This window comes from Megascapheus bottae, chromosome 10 (genome assembly GCF_031878675.1).
Source record: "Megascapheus bottae isolate mThoBot1 chromosome 10, mThoBot2.hap1, whole genome shotgun sequence".
In the NCBI taxonomy this organism is placed as follows: domain Eukaryota; kingdom Metazoa; phylum Chordata; class Mammalia; order Rodentia; family Geomyidae; genus Megascapheus; species Megascapheus bottae.
The window spans coordinates 41,090,492-41,111,885 of NC_143518.1; the positions used below are offsets into that span (position 1 = coordinate 41,090,492).

At 43.2% G+C, this 21,394-nt stretch overlaps 1 protein-coding gene across 2 annotated transcripts in view; it reads right to left on the reverse strand.

Moving 5' to 3' along the window:
* Positions 1 to 5,149, reverse strand: part of Snx27 (sorting nexin 27) — a 58,624-nt gene extending 53,475 nt beyond the window's left edge. For both annotated transcript variants that reach the window (XM_090340995.1, XM_090340996.1), the window contains exon 1: positions 4,818 to 5,149. In XM_090340995.1, coding sequence (XP_090197121.1) covers positions 4,818 to 5,122 — 305 coding nt within the window. In that variant the 5' untranslated portion in view covers positions 5,123 to 5,149. The remainder of the gene's footprint in view (positions 1 to 4,817) is intronic.
* Positions 5,150 to 21,394: the final 16,245 nt, after the last annotated feature.

Consider the following 21,394-nt stretch of genomic DNA (forward strand, 5'->3'; position numbering starts at 1 on the left):
AAAAGCTCAGTTTCATCCCCAGTCGCTCTTCCAGTTTAATCACAGGAAATAAGGAATGGATAAATAAAAATATTTTTTTTAGTTTCATTTCACAATGGCAGAACCCAAACTGCATTTTTAGCTTTACTTTTTGAGGGCTGAGGACTAAATCCAGGACTTTCCATATGCTAGGCAAGTATTTTATACTAACCTACTGGTCCAGCTGACTTTTTTTTAAACTATTTTTTTTTTTTTTTTTGCCAGTCCTGGGCTTGAGCTCAGGGCCTGAGCATTGTCCTTGGACTTTCTCAAGGCTAGAGCTCTACCACTTGAGCCTCAGCACCACTTCCAGCTTTTTTCTATGTATGTGGTACCGAGGAATCGAACCTGGGTCTTCGTGCATGCTAGGCAAACACTTTACCACTAGGCCAAACTCCCGGCCCTTTTTCTATTTTATTTTACTTTGTGCCAGTACTAAGGCTGAACAAGGCCTGAGTCCTGTTCCTTAGTTTTTTCACACAACTTGAGGGATCTACATAGCACTATGACACACAGCTCTATTTCCAGCATTTAGGTACTTAGAGCTAAAAGCCTCAGACTTCTCTGCCTGGGCTGTCTTCAAATGGGAATCCTCAGATCTCAGCTGCCTGAGCAGCTAGGAGTTCAGGCATGAAACGCTGATACCCAGAAAAATTTAAATTTTTTTTTATTTAACTAGTCACAGTCAAAAATAATTCACTATTGATAGTCAGAAATAATTTAAAAATGAAAGATATGAAAAATACAAGATTTAATAACTGAAGACCTGGATTTAATCCTGGGCATCATTTACTAATGTGACACTCAGTTTCTTCTCTTATAAAATAGAGGTACTGGCTGGGCGCTGGTGGCTCATGCCTATAATCCTAGCTAGTCAGGAGGCTGACAATCTGAGGATCATGGTGCAAAGCCAGCCTGGACACAAAAGTCTGTGAGACTCTAACCTCCAATTAAGTACTAGAAAACTGGAAGTGGCACTGTGGTTCAAAGTGGTAGAGTGCTAGCCTGGGGCTGTGAACTCAGGGACAGTGCCCAGCAGAGTTCAAGCCCCATGACCAACTAAATCAATCAACCAACCAATCAATCAAATAGAAGTATTGGGACTGAGAATGTGGCTCACTGGTAGAGTGCTTGCCTAGCATGCATGAAGCCCCAGGTTCAATTCCTCAGTATCATATAAAAAGCCAGAGGGGCATTGTGGCTCAATTGATAAAGTATTCACCATGAGCAAAAGATGCTCAGGCACAGTGCCCAGGCCCTGAGTTCAAGCCAAAGGACTGGAAAAAAAAAAAAAATCATCCATAGCCAGTACCAGTGGCTGGAATCCTAGCTATGTGGGAGGCTGAGATCTGATGACTGTGGTTCAAAGTCAGCACAGGCAGAAAGGCCCATGTGACTCTTACCTCCAAGTAACCACCAAGAAGCTGCTGTGGCGCAAGTGGTAGAGCCCTAACTTTGAAAGAGAACAAAATCAAGCTATGGGGCAGTACTCAGGCTCCAAGTTCAAGCCCCAGGGCCAGCACAAAAGCAAAGGGGTGGGGGCGGGGGGGGGCTCTCAGGAGGAAGAAAGAAAAGGAGAAAGGAAAGAAGAAAAAGAAAGGGAGGAGGGAAGAGAGGAAAGAAGGGGAAAAAAAGAATTCACCAATAGCTTACATAACAATAGCTTTTGGAATAACTCAAAAAAAAAAAAACTAACCTGAAGTCAGTTACTTCACACAATATATAATTAGTGAAAAAGCACTTATTTTTATTCTATTTGTTGAAAGCTTCCTTCACACAGTAGCCTCCAGGTACATATACATCTAAGTAAAGACAGTGTATGTTACACTGGGAAAAATAAAGTGAAGACTATGTTAGTCAAGAAAAATTTCCATATGCTCAACATTTAGAGCCCAGAGGGTTTCTTGAAACTGCTATACTAAAGTTTCCAACAGGACTCTCCTAAGCTAGTTACAATGTAGTCCATCTTGAAAGGGGAAAGGACTTATTGAACCATACCAGCTCCAGATTAATTTAAAAACTGTAAGAGTCACTTCTGTCTAAACCTGTCTGATCTCTTTAAGTTTCAAAGTTACTCTGTTCTTTCATGTTTCCATCAGCTGTCCAGATCACTGCAATAAATGAAAACTGGAATAAAACAATCTGTCTACATAGGAAAAGAGTTTAAAATAGGGAAAAAGCCAGAAGTGGTGCTGTGGCTCAAGTGGTAGAGTGCTAGCCTTGTGCTGAAGAGCTCAGATACAGCACCTAGGCCCAGAGTTCAAAGCCCACACCCAACCAAAAAAGAAAATCAGCATCAATCAAATCAAATCAACATAAGTTGCTGGCACAAAAAGAATCATATCTATTTGGTAGCTGATTTTCTCCTCTTACTTGATACCCTAAGAAGGGTGTGAGGAAAGAGAAAGAACCTATATAGCTGAGGTTCAGAATTTACCAACTAGTTCAACTTTGGGTTTACAACTATCTCTAGTGTCACTACAGTACTATAAATTTTAAAGGCCTCTTGATATCAAAATGCTGATAGTTGAAAGGCTATAAAACCAAAGTTGTTGATCATCATAACCTTCCAAAGAGGTCATCTAGGTACAGTGTTTTGCTTTTCCTACCCTCCAAAAATAAAGTTCTCATCCAGGACCAGCAAAAATAAATAAATAAACAAATAAATACAATAAAGTTCTTTCCTCACCACTAAAGATATGGCAAAAAGCAATGTTGTGTCTCCAGAAGGAAAAAAATCTTCCTAGCTATCCAGCTTATATCTTAGGTCTGAGAAAAGTCCTTCTATCTGTCCTTACAGGCTCACCTGAGGTCTCCTGTACAGTATCTAGTTTACTAAGTTCTGCTTTAGAAACCACAATAAAGGCAAAAGCCACCAACTATATTTTTGGCATATAGACATGTTAGATCACATTAGCTCTAATCTCCTACAGAATTAGTTTTGTGACAGTGATTTTAAACTTCATAATAAATGTATGTCGTATGTTCACTTCAAGCCTAAAAATAAACAACTAGATCCAAAGTTAACTTCCAATGGGTCCTTACCTTTGGTATAATAACAACAAAAGGTTATTATCAGAGAATACCAGACACACATTTTGCATTAATCTAGAAAGAAAGTAATCAGATGCCCAGGTACAAGAAATCAAAAGATCATTATTTCATTCTGTGTCTGTGAGATTTAGTCCCCTCCCTCCCAAAAGACAAAAGAATGTATTGCTAAGGAGTAAAAGAAAACAGCACATAATACATTAGTGAAAATTGAAAGAATCTGCTTACAGATTTTACAGAAAGGACAGAAAGAAACTACAAGATCTCCAAACATGCTTTAGTTTCTTGAAGTGAAAGGGATGAGAAAACAGAATAACAAAGTAAGACTACAAAGAAGGACAGAGGTCACAAGATGAACAAGCAATGGACTCTTCTATAAGGCCAGACTTTCCAGATATCATCCTCTTTGCAAAGCTTAGGTGTTTCACAAGTCATAGACTGACAGCTGTGGAAATTACAATTAAAATAATGTTTTAATATGTATGCATGTGTGTGTGTGTGTGTGTGTGTGTGTGTGTGTGTGTGTGTGTGTGTATGAAAATTCTTTATATGGGTAAATGCCATGATGGAGAAAGAGTAAGTGTGAAAAAGCATACACAATGCAGATGCAGTAATATAAGAGAAAACTGAAGGAGAATGCAAACAACACAAGCTATACCACCTACAACCATTATGTAAATTGTAATAAAAAGTACAAAATTACAAATATAGATTAAGGACAGTGAAGAAAGTCCACACAGAAAGGGCAAGGCAAGGCAGCATCCTTCAAGCATTAAGGGATGTGATGGGGAAGTATGGCTGAGTAATATGTTGGGGGCCAACACAGCAACAGGGGTAGGTGGCATGCAGCAGCAGGAGCTTTAAAAAGAGAAGGGAAAGCACTCTAGAGGAGTGGGGGGGGGGAGATAGTAACATAGAATAGGAGAAATAATGGAGTTGCTTTAAAAAGAAAAAAAAAGCATGCTACTTTTTTTTTTTAATGTAGATGTCAAAAACCTAAAAGGAGATTGCAGTTGGGGGATAAGTAGGAGCAGGAGGGCTCTACCATATACCTGATGCAAAGTGTGAGTATGGCTCAGGAGTGGTGATATGGCCAGAACAGGGAGGCCCTGAGAGGGATGTATTGATTGAGACACCAGAATCAAAATCAGACTGTAAATTACAGAGGGAAACTACAGTGTCAAACTCTATCCAGACAAGAGGTAGGCAAGGGTCAGAAAAGAAGACACATTATTGAGGGTATAAAAACAAAACGAAAAGGAAGGACAAGAAGGAGATGTTAAAAATATAAGGAGTGCTTAGCCGTAAGGGAAAGGGTAACTAAGGAAAGAGAAAGGAGTGGAGAGGGTTGGGATATTTCCGGAGGAAAAGTGCGAGCACACCACAGGTCCTGCTTTGGTCTAGAGGACAGAAGGGACAGTCCACAGGGACTGAGGGGAGTGGCGGCCAACAGGAAACTGATGCTAAGGAGAACTTGGGGAGGACCCCGTACTGGCTGGGGTCGGGAAAGGAGATGGCAGAAACCCGCGTGTCAAAGAAGAAATCAAGTGGAGGGGGAACATCCTAACGCCTGGGAGCAGGGTTTAAAAAAACAAACCTGGAGGCGCCAGAACCGAAAGGGAAGTGGGAGTCGCAGAAAGCCGGGAAGGGGAGGTGGCGGGGCCGCAGGCCGAAGGGGGCGGGGGTCCCCGGGCCCGCACGAGGCCGGGGTGACAGCGGGGCGGGGCGGCGGCGGCCGCGATACTCACACCTCCAGGATGCGGTCCCCTTTGCGCACCCCGGCCCGGTCGGCCGCCCCTCCGGGCAGCACGGCGCTCACATGCTGCAGCGGCGCGTACAGCTCCCCGTTGATGCTCCGCAGTTGCCCGCCCTCGCTCACTTGGCCTCGCACATTGAAGCCATAGCCGGATTCGGACTTGACGATGCGCACGACACGGGGGCCGCCGCCTCCCCCGCCGCCGTTCCCGGCGCAGTGGAGCCCAGACCCGCCGCCGCCGCCGCCGTTCCTGTGAGGGGCTGAGGGGTGAATCCCTTCCCCGTCCTCGTCCGCCATCTTGCGAGCAAGCAAGCTGTACCCCCGCCCGCCCCCCACGCCTCCACTCCTCCCGGCGCGCACTCGCCCTTCACGGCAGCCGCGCGACCCTCGACGCGCGCGCCCGCTCCGCCGGCCGCGGAAAGTCGGCCCCGGTGCTGCCGGCCGGCGAAAGAGGAGCAAAGGGGGGGTGAGAGGGGGGAAGCGAACGGTTTGCCCCCGCGAAGCCTTCTGGGAGATGTAGTTCCAGGTTGTGCTGAGCCTGCTTTGAGTGCAAAGCCTGCTGGGAATTGTAGTTTCCCACTCTCAGGAAGCGCAGCGGTTGCATGTCTAATTCAGTACTGACTGTGACTTACGTGCTCTACAGCTTCCACTGCTGAAGCATGAGTTTCTTCCTTTTTCCTTTCATTTCATAATCCCTAAAAACAATAACGGCTGGCTAACTGTGACTCAAGAGGTCATCTGCTTGTTAAGCATGCTTGCTAAGGCTTGGATTCAGTCCCCAACACCAAAAATAAAAATGAATAAGCCGGGCGCGGTGGCTCACGCCTGTCATCCTAGCTACGCAGGAGGCTGAGATCTGAGGATCAAGGTTCAAAGCCAGCGCGGGCACGAAAGACTGTGAGACTCTTATCTCCAGTTAACCTCTAGAAAACGGGAAGAGGGGCTGTGGCTCAGGGGTAGGGTGGTAGCCTTGAGCTGAAGAGCTCAGGGACAGCGCCTAGGCTGAGTTCAAGCCCTATGATCCACCAAAAAAGAAGTGACAGCACCTACCTGTAATCCTAGCTACTCAGGACGTGAAGATTTGAGGATCGTGGTTCAAAGCCAACCCGTGCAGGACAGCCCATGAACCTCTTATCTCCAGTTAAACACTCACAACCTAGAAGTGGAGGTGTGGCTCAAGTGGTAGAGCGCTAGCCTTTCAGCACAAAGGAGCTCAGAGACAGCTCCCAGGCCATGAGTCCAAGCCCTAGGACTAGCATACACACATACAAAATAAAAATATTAGGGTTATGGGGGGTGTGGGGGGGGAGGGAAATGGGTACCAAGACATGTGAAAGGGTATCAATGTACATGAATTAGTGCACCTTCTATCTGGCAAATATCATGTAACCCTTTTACTAATTACAATAAAAAATGCAAAAAAAATTATTAGGATTAGCTGATATCTGTGGTTCAACACAATATTGTGTGCCCAGTAAAGGACTGAGTAAATTTCATTTTATCTGATGGCCCAACAACCTAATAAGGATTGAAAAATCAGGTTCCTATTTCACATATTAGGAAATAGAACCTTAGAGCACTCAAAGTCAACAGCAATTAAGTAACAGGAACTAAGGCTTGACCACTTTTGCACAACTCTCTTTTTATGTATTGCAGCTACATAAAAATTGTTCTACAACTATACAAAAAAAATATGTAGAGAGGGAACTAAAGTCTCTGATTTAGAAGTGAATATTAGAGTGATCATGTAATAATTTCAATTGAGCAATAATTTTGACGTTACATTTATTTTAAATTCATTTTGCTTTCCCCCAGTAAAATGACAGAATTATTTGCCAGTGGCAGCAACTGATGTATTAGGTCCCTACTAAAACAGACATGGGCATTGTGAAGAGTAAGAACTAAAAAAATGAAAATAGCTAACTTAAACAATTTACTACTCCAGTCTGGCCGTTGATTTTCCCCAACTTTTAAGGCTACAGGTTAGTCACAAAATTCTTGGTTCTGAGACAAAGTATTACTCAGAACACAGGAAAATGAACTTCAGCATATTTGTACCAGTTCTTCTCCCCTCCCTCCACCCCAAGTACCTCATGGATAAAACACAAAGGCCCACATAAATCTTGGGTGTTTGGTGGACTTGCATTACAGGGGAAGAGAAGCTGCTTAAGAGAAGCTGCTACACTGTCATAAGCAAACCTGTTCTTTGTCCTGAGGAGACATTATTCCATCTCTCAGGGTTGCTAAAAGCAACCCCACAAGCTTAAAAAAATATGACACTGATAAAGAGCAGTTACAGCACTGTCTTGAAAGGCTGAAATCCCATGAGCATATCTAGCTTTCCTTTCAAAAATCTATTTGTGGGGGTTGGGAGTTTAGCCTAGTGGTAGAGTGCTTGCCTAGCATCCAAGAAGACCTGGGTTAGTTCCTTGGTATCACATACATAGAAAAAAGCCAGAAATGGTGCTGTGGCTCAAGTGGTAGAGCTCTAGCCTTGAGAAAGCCCAAAGACAGTGCCTAGGCCCTGAGTTCAAGCCCAGGACTAGCAAAACAAAAACAAAAACAAAATCTATTTGTGATTCACACCTGTAATTCTTGCTACTCAGGTGGCTGACATCTAAGGATTCCAGTCTGCAGCCCATTCCTGAAGATAAATCTGAGAGACTCTTCTCTTCTCAGCAAAAAGCCAGAAGTGGAGGTATGGAAATGTTGCTATGGATCAAGTGGTAGAACTCTAGCCTTGAGAAAGCTCAAGGACAGTGCTCAGGCCCTGAGCTCAGTCCCCAGACTGGCATATATATATACACATACATACATATACATATACATATACATATACATATACATATGTGTGTGTATTTCAATTCCTTGGTACCACAAATAGAGAAAAAAGCTGGAAGTGAGGCTGTGGCTCAAATGGTAGAGCAGCACTAGCCTTAAGAAAGCCCAAGGACAGTGCTCAGGCCCTGAGTTCAAGTCCTAAGACTGGCAAAAAAGAAAAAAAAAAGAAAGAAAGAAAAGAAAAAAAATAATGAACCCAGAAATAGAACTGATAACTTACAAAAGCAATGAACAACCCTCTGGAAGAATTCAGGAGCTATGTTAAGAATCTCCAGGAATTTCTGGTGGTAGGGATCAAATAAAAAGTTTTAAGAGATCTCACAAAATGTGGGATGAGGACACAAAGTTATTACAAAAAAAAAATGTAGAGCTAGAGCTGGGAGCTGAGCATTGGTGGCTCACACCTCTAATCCAAGCTACTCAGGAGGCTGAGGTCTGAGGCTTGAAGCCAGCCTGAGGAAGAAAAGTCCATGTGAGACTCTTTTTTGTATTAAAGAATTTATTAATGTTGCTTTTTACATCATATTTTAAATGACAAGTTTAACAAACAAGTGTTCAAGGAGGGAATCTCTATTTACAATCACTGGGACTTAGTATTTAGAACTTAATCAAAATTAGGCTAAGGGTTTGTATGTCATAGAAACATATTAATTTATGAAATAAAACATTATGTCTATAGAGTCATAGGTTTTTATGTCTATGTAGTTATGTTTATATTTCCATTACCATGTCCATAGCATTGGGTATGCAGTTATTGAGTCCTTGCTCTTGTACTCTTTGGATTTAATAGCCACATATTAAGGATACCATGCGTCTTTTGTTCCTTTGGTCTTGACTTGTCTCACTCAACATGATTCGCTCTAGATTCATCCACTTCCCTGCAAATGCCATTATTTTATCTTGTCTGTTGGCTATGTAGAATTCCATTGTATATATATACCACATTTTCTGTATCCATTCATCTGCAGTAGGGCATCTGGATTGCTTCCATTGCCTGGCTATTGTGAATAGTTCAGAGATGAACATAGCTGAGCAGGTGTCCTTATAATATCTTGGGTCATGATGTTCAGGATAGATGCCCAGAAGTGGTATGGAGGGATCGTAGGGAAGGTCTATTTTCAGTTCTTTAAGAAACCTCCACACTGCTTTCCAGAGTGGCTGAACTAGTCTACATTCCCACCAGCAGTGTAGTAGGATTCCTTTTTCTTCACAACCCCGCCAGCAACTGTCATTGTCTGAGTTCAAAATCTTGGCCATTCTTGTTGGGGTAAGGTGGTATCTTAGGGTTGCTTTTACTTGCATTTCCTTTATGATCTTTTTTTTTTTGCCAGTCCTGGGGCTTGAACTCAGGGCCTGGGCACTGTCCTTGCACTTTCTCAAGGGTAGCATTCTACCACTTAAGCCACAGCATCACCTCTGGCTTTTCTGTGTATTTGGTACCCATACTACATTGAATCCAGGGCTTCATGCATGCTACGCAAACACTCTACCAGTAAGCCAAACTCTCTGAGTCTCTTAGCTTCAATTAACTACTCAAAAAACATAAGTGGGGCTGTGGCTCAAAGTGGTAGAGCACCAACCTTGAGCAAAAGAGTTCAGGGACAATGTCCAGGCCCTGAGTTCAAGCCCCACAACCACAAAAAGAAAAAAAAAAGTAGAGCCAGATGCTGGTGGTTCATGCCTACAATCCTAGCTACTCAGGAAGTGAAGATCTAAGAAGAGATGTTCAAAGCCAGCCAGGGAAGGAAGGTTCACGAGATACTTTTTTCCAGTGACCAGCAAAGAAAGGAAAATGGAAGTGTGGCTCAAATGGTAGTGTGCTAAGCTTGAGTGAAAAAAACTAAAGGACCGAGCCCTGAGTTCAATCCCCAGTGCTGGCATACTTACACACACACACATAGACCCAAAGACCTAATTTTACTCTAAAGTAAAGGTTGGGGACATGGCTCAAGTGTTAGAGCACTTGTTTAACAAATGTGCAGAGCTGGAGTATGTTTCCTAATACCACACCTCAAAATGATTTTTGCTTCAAAGTAATAATGGTATTTGCTTATTTTGTAAAATTAAGCCGAATGCAGCTCTGTTCCAGGCTCTGTCTAGAGATGCGGAGTTAATTGAAGTTAATTGAAACAATACCTGCAGAGTCAGTAAGAATAGTACAAGAACAAAGTTTTTCAAATGCACGTGGCTCTTGGTCCAGGACTTCATTTCCAGGAGTCCAGTGCTATACTTGCAATGAAATATTTTGCCAAATGACACTTTTTTGTGAAGTACAAAAATCACAATATTTTTGCTATTCACCAAAGATGGGAAACAACCAAATAATCTTTGGTTAAGTTATGACACATCCACAATGGAATCACTCTAGACAAAGACTCTTTCTACACTGCAATGAAATGATCTCATGGAGACTACATACGTAAATGAGAAGAGGGTTCCACTCAGATTACGGAACACAGTATCATTTGTATATAAAAGAGAAACTATTGCCCAGCATCAAAGGCTCACACTTGTAATTTTAGCTACTCAGGAAGCTGAGATCTGAGGACCACAGTTCCAAATTAACCCTGGCAAGAAAGTGGCTAAGACTTTTATCTCCAATTAACTACCAAAAAGAAAAAGAAAGAAGGGCCAGGAGTTTGGCTTAGTGGTAGAGTGCTTGCCTTGCATGCACGAAGACCCGAGTTCGATTCCTCAGTACCACATACATAGAAAAAAGCTGGAAATGGTGCTGAAGCTGAAGTGGTAGAGCTCTAGCCTTGAGAAAGCCCAAGGACAGTGCTCAGGCCCTGAGCTGAAGCCCAGGACTGGCAAAAAAAAAAAAAGGCAGAAATGATGCTGTAGCTCAAGGCGGTAGGGCACTAGCCTTAGGCATAAAAGGGGATAATGCATGGGCCCTGAATTCAAGTCCCAGGATGGGCACCAAAAAGAAGAAAGAGGGGAGGGAGGGGAGAAACTGCATATAGTTGTATTGTTAGAAATACCACAACAAGCATGTCTGCAATCCCATGACTCAGGTAGTAGAAACAGGAGGATGGAGTATTCAGGGCATACCTGAGCTGTGCAGCAAGTTGGAGAGCAGCGTAGGGTAGCCTAGACCTTGTCTTAGGTTTAAAAAAAAAAAAGAATTTTTTTCTCACAAGAAAATAACATTGACTGATGCCAGGGAGGTTGACTGGAGCAGAGATGAGACTATTTATTAACTTGTGAATTTTTAGTTTAACGAGTATATTACCTATTAAAATAACTAAAATATTCAGAAAAGATCAGACTGAAAGAAAATGTATGCCATAAGATCGGAACTAGAAAATAAAATAACACCATTACTATTGTAAAGAACTCTCTGGGCTGGGAGTTTTGCCTAGTGGTAGAGTGCATGCCTAGCATGCACAGAGCCCTGGGTTCAATTCCTCAGTACCACATATACAAAAAAAAAGCTGGAAGTGGTGCTGTGGCTCAAGTTGCAGAGTGCTAGCCTTGAGAATGCCCAAGAGCAGTGCCCAGGCCCTGAGTTCAAGCCCCAGAACTGGCAAAACCTTTATTAAACATAAAAAAAAAGAACGCTCAGTCTAGCCAGACACCAGTGGCTCACACCTGTAATCCTAGCTACTCAGGAGCTAAGATCTGTAGATCATGGTTTAAAGCCAAACCAGGCAAGCAAATCTGAGACATTCTCCAATTAAACAACAAAAAGAGCTCCAACCTCAAGCAGAAGCAGAAGCAGAAGCACCAGCAGCAGAAGGAGAAGAGGAAGAAGAAGAAGAAGAAGAAGAAGAAGAAGAAGAAGAAGAAGAAGAAGAAGAAGAAGAAGAAGAAGAAAAAGAAGAAGAACAAGAGGAGGAGGAGGAGGAGGAAGAAGAAGAAGAGGAAGAGGAGGAGGAAGGGGAGGAAAAAGAAGGGGAAAGGGAAGGGGAGAGGAAGAGGAAGGAGAAGGAAAAGGAGAAGAAGAAGAAGAAGAAGAAGAAGAAGAAGAAGAAGAAGAAGAAGAAGAAGAAGAAGAAGAAGAAGAAGAAGAAGAAGAAGAAGAACAAAAAGAAGAAGAAGAAGAAGAAGAAGAAGAAGAAGAAGAAGAAGAAGAAGAAGAGGAAGAAGAAGAAGAAGAAGAGGAAGAAGAAGACGAAGAAGAAGACGAAGAAGTTGTTAAGCACAAAAAAGGGAGGCCCTAAGTTCAAGCCCTGGTATAGATATCAAAATCTGAAAAGGAACTCATAAGCTGGGCACTGGTAAATCACACCTGTTAATCCTAGCTACTCAGGAGGCTGAGAATTGAGGATCATGGTTCAAATTCAGACCAGGCAGGAAAATCTATGATATTCTTATCGCCAATAAACTACAAAAAAAAGAAAAAAGAAAACAACAACAAATGGAAGTGAAGCTCTATCTCAAGAGATAGAGTGTTAGCCAGCCTTGAGAAAAAAGAAGCTCAGGAACTGCACCAAGACACTGAGTTCAAGCCAGTTGCATCATTAATAAAAAAGAACTCACAATTCAGCAGGAAATATAACAAAAACAATTACAGGGGCCAGGAGCATGACCTAGTGGTAGTGTGCTTGCCTCGAATGCACGAAGTCCTGGATTTCATTCCCTGGAACCACATACGCAGAAAAAGCTGGAAGTGACGCTGTGTCTCAAGTGGCAGAGTGGTAGCCTTGAGAAAAAAATGTCCAAGGACAGAGCTTAGGCCCTGAGTTAAAGACCCAGGACTGGAAAAAAAAAAAAAAAAAAAAAAAAAAAAAAAACAGTCACAGTGCTGAATAATGAGAGCTGTGACAGAGGCCTGTGCAAGCTGCTGGAAGGCCATCTAACAAGGCAACTCCCCCTCCCTCTCCCTTCCCACCCCTGCATCCAGAGGGTGAAGACTTAGGAAATAGTTTCAGGATCTGGGGAAGCTAAATCACATGGTTAAAGATGAGAAAAGTTAGCAAGAGAGGAGAATGGTGACAGAAGGGCATATCCCACCAGGGGAACAGCATATACTAAGCACACAGAGATCCAGTGGAACGTAATGTAGCGTGAGAGGCCAGGAAATAGACAGGGAACAGCTGGATCTAACAGGGCTTCAGACACTAAGCATCATAGCCAAGCACTTCAGTTTCTTCCTAATAAGGTAGTGACCTCGGAACTCTATCAAACAGAATAGCAGGGTTATCAAATTTGTGCTTTAGAAAGTTCACTCTGTAGGATGTATAGAGAAGGAATTGAGATAGAAGGAGGAGTTGAGAAATGACTGCCGTGATTCAGGTGAGAATTAATGAGATTCAAACTAGGACAACAGCGGTGGGAATACAAGGAGGGGGACGCACAGAAAAGAGAGGACTTATGGACACCGGGACCTCAGTTGTAAAGGAATGATGTATTCCCCAATATAAGTCATGTTAAAAAAAAAAAAAAAACACAAAGAGGTTTTGCAGGGAAAGCAAGTAAGTTTAGTTTGGGGTTTGCTTGGTTGATCTGTGGGAGATCCGAGAGGAACGGTTCAGTAATTGGCTGGACAGATGAATCTGGTGTTGGGGAGAAGAGCCTGGGGCAGAACTCAGGTGTGAAAGCTGTTGGTTCTGGTTAGTGGTGGATTAGGGCAGCAACTGAGAAAGAATATATAGTAGGATGACAGGTGTGCCAAGGAATCTCCTAAGACCCCTATTTAGAGGATTCCAAGAGAAGGGAGATTGAGAGAATTAGAGGGGGGGCTAGAGAGAGGAGGGGGTCTTGGAAATCAGTAAAACTGCCTTTGGAAATAGAACTTGGCTTATCCAGAGCACTTCCCCACCCTAAAGCTTGTTTGACCAACACAGTAACAATGTAAATAGAAATATCCAGCAGAAACCAGGTGCAGATAACCAGCAGGCCACAGTCATACAGCTAGTTAATAGCAAAACTGAACTTTGAGCCCAAATGCCCAGATACTGAGAGGACCCTCTCCACTATCTGGCTTCCTTTTGGTTAAACAAGGAATCTCCTCCTGGCCTTTTCTGCACATCAGCAGATTCCATTACCTTGTTGAACAGGAAATCCCCACACAAAATGATGGAAATCCCACTTGTGCACTTTGGCTCCCATGGACCTTTATGTTCTACTACTTCTCGTGTGTGTGTGTTTATGTGTTCCAGTTCTGGGGCTTGAACTCAGGGCCTAGGACCTATCCCAGAGCTTCTGTACTCAAGAATAGAGCTCTACCTTGGACTGAGAATGTGGCTTAATGGTAGAGTGCTTACATCCATGAGGCTCTGGGTTCAGTGTCTCAGTATCACATAAACAGAGATGGAAGTGGCACTGTGGCTCAAGCAGTAGAGTGATAGTCTTGAGCAAAAGAAGCTCAGGGACAGTGCCCAGGCCCTGAGTCCAAGCTCCAGGATTAAATAATTTTTAAAAAATGATAGAGTTCTACCACTTTGAGCCACAACTCCATTTCCAGCATTTTGGTAGGTCACTTGAAGGTAGTTCATTTGCTGGCTTTGATTTCAAGCCCTCACTTCAGTCCCTCCATTAGGCCTCCTGAGCATTCTAAGTTGCTAGCTATCTCTCTTTTCTAAATTCCCCAAGCAAATACTGTCAGGTGACCTCCAGTGAGTCCACCTGTTGTGTAACCCCTTCTCCTTGAAGGTGAGTGGAACCTGTGACTTGCTTGTAGGCAATAAACTGTGGCAAAGGAGATGATGTGTCACTTACTTGATTACGTTACAGACTCAGTGGTGAGATTTTCCCTGACCTTGAGGAAATTGCCATTCTGAGAATTGCCTATGGAGATAGCCACATGGCAGAAAACCACAGGGGCTTCAGGGAGCTAAGAATGGCTCCTAGGACAGCAAGGAATTGGGGCCCTCAACTCTATACTTGGAAAAGAATTCTGAGCTCCAAAAAAAATGAAGATCAACACTTTTTACCTTGTAAAATCTGAACAGAGCCAGGCTGAGCCTAGACACCAACTGTGAGACCATGATTGCACAGTTTTTTGTGTTTTATTTTTATTTTTTGAGGGGTAAGGGTTGAGTTTTTTTCCACAGTATAGGAATTTAAATCATAGTTTCAGGCTTGCATTCTATTTTGTTTTTCTCAAGTCATTTTGCAGATAAAGTCTTGCATTATATTTCCCCAGGCTGACCTATGCTTCCTGTGTAGCTGAGATTACAACTGTGACCCAACATGCTTAACTTGTTTATTGAGATGGAGTTTGACTAAGTTTTTGCCCAGGCTAATACTGAAATTCAGTCCTCCCAATCTCTGCTTCCTGAGTAGCTGGATTACCACCATACACTAGTCTTGGGGTTTACATTCAGAGCTTCACACTTGCTGGTCTTTCTTGATCTACAGGTGCTCTACCTCTTGAGCTATGCCTCTAACCCTGCTTTTTGCTTGCTGCTTATCTTAGTGACGGAATAGACTTTTTTGACATGGGTAACTTTGGACCATGAGCCTCTGGATCTCTATTTCCTAAGTAATTAGGATTACAGGTATGAGCCACTGGTGCCCAGCTCAGAGAACATTTATTTATATAAACTTACTTTGTAACTATGTTAGTTCTCTGTCAATATTGTTGAATTCTATTCTATTGAATTCTGGTCTATTCTAGTTCCTATTCTTGTAGTGTTTCAAGGTCATTTACCTGGTTATCCTCAAACTACATACTTCTCTTCCACTTTGCCACATACTACCTCTCTGAGATTTTTCTGGGTTTCCTGTTGGAGAGAAAAGTTCTCTGGCTTTTATAACCACTCAGGCTTGCTTTATTTCCTCATCACATCCCATGCTTGATGTGCAAGCACTCTAGCACTTGAGTCATGCTCCTGGCCCTTTTCTTTAAGTTGTTTTTCAGGAATAGTCTCACTTTTCCTGGGGCCAGCCAAGAGCCGTGACCCTTCCTACTCTCAGCCCTAAAATGTCATTTCTCACTATCTTCTGTGCTTTAACTCTCAAGGCAATTGTTATTAGTTACATCCTTCTCCATTTCCCCCCAGTATCTTCCCTCCCCTTTTTGTCTTGTGCTAATACTAGGACTTGAACTCATGGACTAGGACCAGTCCCTCAGCTTTCATTTGCTCAAGGCTAGTACTCTACCACTTGAGATCTAAGCCTTGTGAGTAGCTAGGATTACCAGCACAAGCCACCATCTCTTGCTGCTGCTGCTGCTGCTGCTGCTGCTGCTGCTTCTTCTTCTTCTTCTTCTTCTTCTTCTTCTTCTTCTTCTTCTTCTTCTTCTTCTTCTTCTTCTTCTTCTTCTTCTTCTTCCTCTTCTCCTTCTTCCTCTTCTTCTTCTTCTTCCTCTTCTTCTTCTTCTTCTTCTTCTTCCTCTTCCTCTTCCTCTTCCTCCTCCTCCTCCTCTTCTCCTTCTCCTCCTTCTCCTTCTCCTCCTCCTCCTCCTCCTCCTTCTCCTCCTCCTTCTCCTCCTCCTTCTTCTTCTTCTTCTTCCTCTTCCTCTTCTTCCTCCGCCTCCTCCTCCTCTTCTCCTTCTCCTTCTTCGTCTTCTTCTTCTCATTGAAACAATGATTTTATTGCTTGAGTACAGACAAATTATACCACTAGGGTAGACATTGTGGACAATTCATTTGGATTGGGGGGAGGACCGCTTGATCTTATAATATCTAGCCAATCTGTGAATTCAGCTCTCTTATCAGAATCAGATGGAATTTAGCATCTTTATCTTTTCTATTCCTCACAAAATGCTTATTGACAGCAACTGCTTTCTTAACTAGATGGTAGAGATCTCGGAAGATGGGGAGCAAGTCCTTTGGACTTGAGGATTTTCTTTCTTTCTTTTCCTTTTTCTTTTTTTGTCAGTCAGGGCCTAGGAAGAACTGTCCCTGAGCTCTCTTGCTCATGGACTTGAGGATTTTCTAGATTTTGGGGGGGGGCCTGTCACAAAATGTGCTTGTGCAATGCTATATGTATCACACAGGATCACACCGATTTGTGAGGGAGTCAGGCCCTTCCTTCTTGGTGAGTTTGTAAATCTGCTTCTTCACATCTTCCACACTTCAGCTAAGTGGGACACTCACTGTGATGGTAGGGCAGAGCTGAGTGGGACAGGCCCTTCCCTGGAGCCTGCATGGGCCAATGACAGCGGCAACTTGACAGGAAGAGCCCCCACCCTTTTTATTTTTCTCCCAGTCCTGGGGCTTAAATTCAAGGCCTGGGCTTTCTCAAGGCTAGCACTCTACCACTTGAGCCATAGTACCACTTCTGGCTTTTTGTGTGTATGTGGTACCAAGGAATCAAATCTAGGACATGCTAAGCAAGCACTCTACTACTGGACCATGCTCTTGGCCCCCTGCTTTTTTCTTTTTTAAACTCAAAATCAAACTAAACTTTCAAGGGATCCTTTTCTTTTAGAAATGAACTCCTAGAGCCAACAAAATACAGGTCAGGAAACTTTATAACAAAAACAACTGTTGTATTTTAAGTGTCTAATTTGTTAACATCATCTGTTGAAAATTGGTCAGGGGTGTGTGTGTGTGTGTGTGTGTGTGTGTGTGTGTGCTGGTCCTGGGGCTTGAACTCAGGGCCTGGGTATCCTTGAGCTTTTTTTCTACTACTTGAGTCACAGCTTCACCTCCCGCTTTTTTGGTGGTTTATTAGAGATGAGAGTCGCAATGACTTTCCTGCCCAGCTGGCTTCCAACTCTGATCCTTACATCTCAGCTTCCTCAGTAGCTAGGATGGCAGGTTTCTTTTTAAGGCTAATCTTTAACATGTCATTTAGGATGTTGTGGATGTAAAGATAGAAAATGCAAAAAGTGGCTTTAATAAGAAAAAAATTCATTCATTTACACAAGTAGCAAAACTGTAAAGGTAGCTGTGGGGGAAGGTATCCAAGTCAGTCCACTGAGGAGCTAGGAATCCAAAGATATAGACTCCTTCCATCTCTCACCTCTACCACCTTCAGCATAGCATGTGAACTATTGAATTAACCCTTCTTATGGTGGCAAATGACTGCAACACCTGGCATTTTCCAATATACATGGCCACAATACTGGGAAGTAGAAAATAGGCATTTTAATGGACTCTGGTGGCTTATGCCTATAATCATAGCTACTCAGAAGGCTGAGGTCTGAGGATCAAGGTGTAAAGGCGCCCAGACAGGAAAGGCTATTGTACTCTTATCTCCAATAACCATTAGAAAACTGGAAGTGGCATTGTGAATTAAAGTAGTAGAGTGCCAGCCCTGAGCACTAACTTTGAGGGCAAAAACTCTTGGACAGTGCCCAGGCCTTGAGTTCAACCTCAGGGTCAGTACCCAAAAGAAGAGAAAGAGAAAGAGAGGGGGAGAGAGAGAGAGAGTTAAGATTTTTGTTTCCAGTCCTGGGCTTAAGCTCAGGGTTTGAACACTGTCCTTGGATTTTTCTCAAAGCTAGAGCTCTACCACTTGAGCCACAGCACCACTTCTGGCTTTTTTCTATGTATGTGGTACCAAGGAATCAAACCCACGTCTTCGTGCATGCTAGGCAAGCACTCTACCACTAGGCCAAACTCCCAGCCCTGAGAGTTAAGATTTTTTTTGCAAGACCTTTATTAAATTAGCTTAATGAAAAATCAGTGACCCCTCTTGGGCATCTACCCAGCTCTTTACACATCAGGGTAGAATAAAGACACTTGCCCTTCCATGTTCACTGCTGTGCTATTCCCAATAGCCACATTATGGAAATGGCCCAGATGCCGTACAACAGATGAGTGGATCAAAAAGAAAAATGTGGTGTAGTGCTGGGAATGTGGCTTAGGGGTAGAGTGCTTGTCTAACATGCATGAAGCCCTGGGTTCCATTCCTTAGTACCACATAAACAGAAAAAGCCAGAAGTAGTGCTGTGGACTCAAGTGGTAAAGTGCTAACCTTGAGCAAAAAAGCAGTGCAGGGACAGTGGCTGGGCCCTGAATTTAAGCCCTAGGACTGGCAAAAAAAAAAAAATGTGGTATATGGCCGGGAGAGTTTGGCCTAGTGGCAAAGTGCTTGTCTAGCATGCACCAAGACCTGGGTTCAATTCCTCAGTACCACATACATAGAAAAAAGCCAGAATGGTGCTGTGGCTCAGATGGTAAAGTTCTAGCCTTGAGCAAATCCAAGAACAGTGCTCTGGCCCTGAGCTCAAGCCCAGAACTGGCAAAAAAAAAAATGTGGTATATATACACAACGGAATTTTACTCATCCATTAGGAAGAATAAGATTATGTCACTGGCAGGGAAATGGATGGACCTAGAACAAATTGTGGTAGGTGAGGTAAGCCAAGCTCAGAGAGACAAACAGATCATGTTTTCTCTCATATGTGGAAGTGAGATCTAAAATACAAGTGGACATAACCTGCACAGGACTCTAGGCATTCATACACAGTCAGACTAAAGGAGGATTCCCCTTAGCAGAGGGACCCAAAGTGTAGCTTCTCTGAACATTTAAAATACTACTTATGGAAATGAACTCCAGAACACAGAAACATGGTGGGGTTTTTTGTTGTTGTTATTGTTATTGGTGGTGGGAGTGATTTTTGTTTTTGCTTTTTTGGTGGGGGGAGGTAAGGGAGGACACACAAAAAAGAGGGAATGAAGGGTGAACAAATACAATCATGCTATGCAGTATACACTGTGTGGAAGATGACCTACATAACTTGTGGGCAGGGATGGGAGAGAGAAACGGGGAGAAAGTAAAGGAAGGGGTGACCCCATCCCAAAGAAATGACTCATTACCTGAGTTATGTACAACACATTAATAATAACAATAAAATTATTTTTAAAAACTCAGTGACCCTTCTCTGACCACCATATGTGAAGTGCCCTGCCCTTCCTGTGGCAATGTACTGATGCCTCTGAAAGTGAGGGCCAAAATAAATCTTTCCTTCTCAAAAAAAAATAAGAGGGGGTGGAGTGGGAGTTTGGCCTAGTGGTACAGTGCTTGCATAGCATGCACAAAGCCCTGGGTTTGATTCCTTGGTCTCACATACTCAGAAAAAGCCAGAAGTGGTGCTGTGGTTAAAGTGGCAGAGCATGAGCCTTGAGCCAAAAAGGTGTCCCAGGACAGGACAGGTTCAAGCCCCAGGACTGGAAAAAATATCAGTAGAGCAATGGTACTACATGGAGGCATAATATTGAAATCAAATCTGGAAGAAGCTTGTAGATAAGGCCACACTGTGAGAAGCCTTGCAGAGTCATGGCAGCATCTATCGGACCCCAATGCCCATTCGTGCAAGACCAGGTCATTTCATCGGAACCTACTAAAGCCCCATCCAAGACCCAATGCACAGAGCTGGCCATGGGACTAGCCATCTCCATGCCACACACTTAGAACCAGAGGCCATGTTTTCATACTACAGATGAGTTTTTTTAGAAAAATATAATTATAAAACACTTCAACACAGAGCATAACTATCTTAAAAGTCTTGTTCTACAACTTAATCATATTGCCAGAAAACTTCTCTTTATATGTCATCATCTGTAATTACAATACTTTTTTTTGTGTGTGGGAGGGGTCATGGGGCTTGAATTCAGCCTGGGTGCTGTCCCTAAGCTCTTCTGCTCCAGGCTACCACCCTACCTTTGAGCCAAGCCCCACTTTCTGTTTTCTGGAGGTTAACTGGAGATGCGTCTTAGTTCCTTTTGTACCTGTCTGGCTTTGAACCTTGATCCTCAGATCTCAGCCTCCTCAGTAGCTAGGATTACAGGTGTGAGCCATCACCCAGTTTAATTACAGTACATTATAACAGATGCCATCTAATTTTGTGTTTTGAGACGGGTTTTGGTTTTGAGACAGGGTTTCACAAAGTAGCCAGCATCAAAATTGTGATCCTCCTCTCTCAACCTCCTGAGAGCTGGGATTGAGTATGTAACACCCTGCCCATCTGCCATCAATTGTGAATAAAGTCTACCTTCTATCATATAAATATTAAATACGAGCATTCAGTTCTTTACATTTAGGTTTCAATGCCTGGCAAGTGCCCCGGGGCTCTCTCCAGGAAAGATTATCTTAATTTTTCAGATATTTTTGCTAGCAATCTGCCCAAACATTAAACTGGTGACAGAAAAAGAGACTTGATTCAGTTCTTCCAGCACTGATAAAATACCCACAATCCACAAGGCATGGAGATAATTAACCCCTGCCCTTGAGGAACTCGCAGTTCTGAGGGGAAAGGCAGACATGAAAACAAACGCGTACTAGACGGTGTGATATTTCATCCCAGGTGCTGTGGGAGCACTGGGAGGGGAGCCAGCGGAGGCTGACACTACACCTGTGTCATCTTAGCCAGGTTTAGAGATATAACTAAAATCCTCCCAAAAACCCAAGGCCAGGAAAAGAAATCCAGGCAGGAGGGCCACAAATGTAAAGGTAGGAAGACAAGGAAGGACATGGTGTGGCCTCCTAAATAGCAGCGATCCTGGAAGGAGGCTGAGTTAGGCTGAGGACAGTAGAATTCCAACCATTCTCCCACTGTGCCCTGGGGGAGTGGGATAACAGGTAGGCTAGAAATCAGCAATCAGCCCGATCTGTCTAGGGTGGGGTGGGTAAGAGGGAATCTCCTGCTGTCCCTCCCGTGTGCTGCTGGTGTTCTGCAATGCTATAATCTAATGGAAGTGCGAGGAATCCAAACCTACATTTGAAAAGGCCACATAACATGTCATCCGAACCTGCAGGCAGCTGAGGTCGTCTAAAATGTGATTACTGCTGCCTGGAATTCAGAAGAACCTGGTATTTGGAAGAAGTGAGAACTGGGACTTGGAGAAGTAAAGGGACCCTCCAAACTCTCCCAGCAGATAAGAT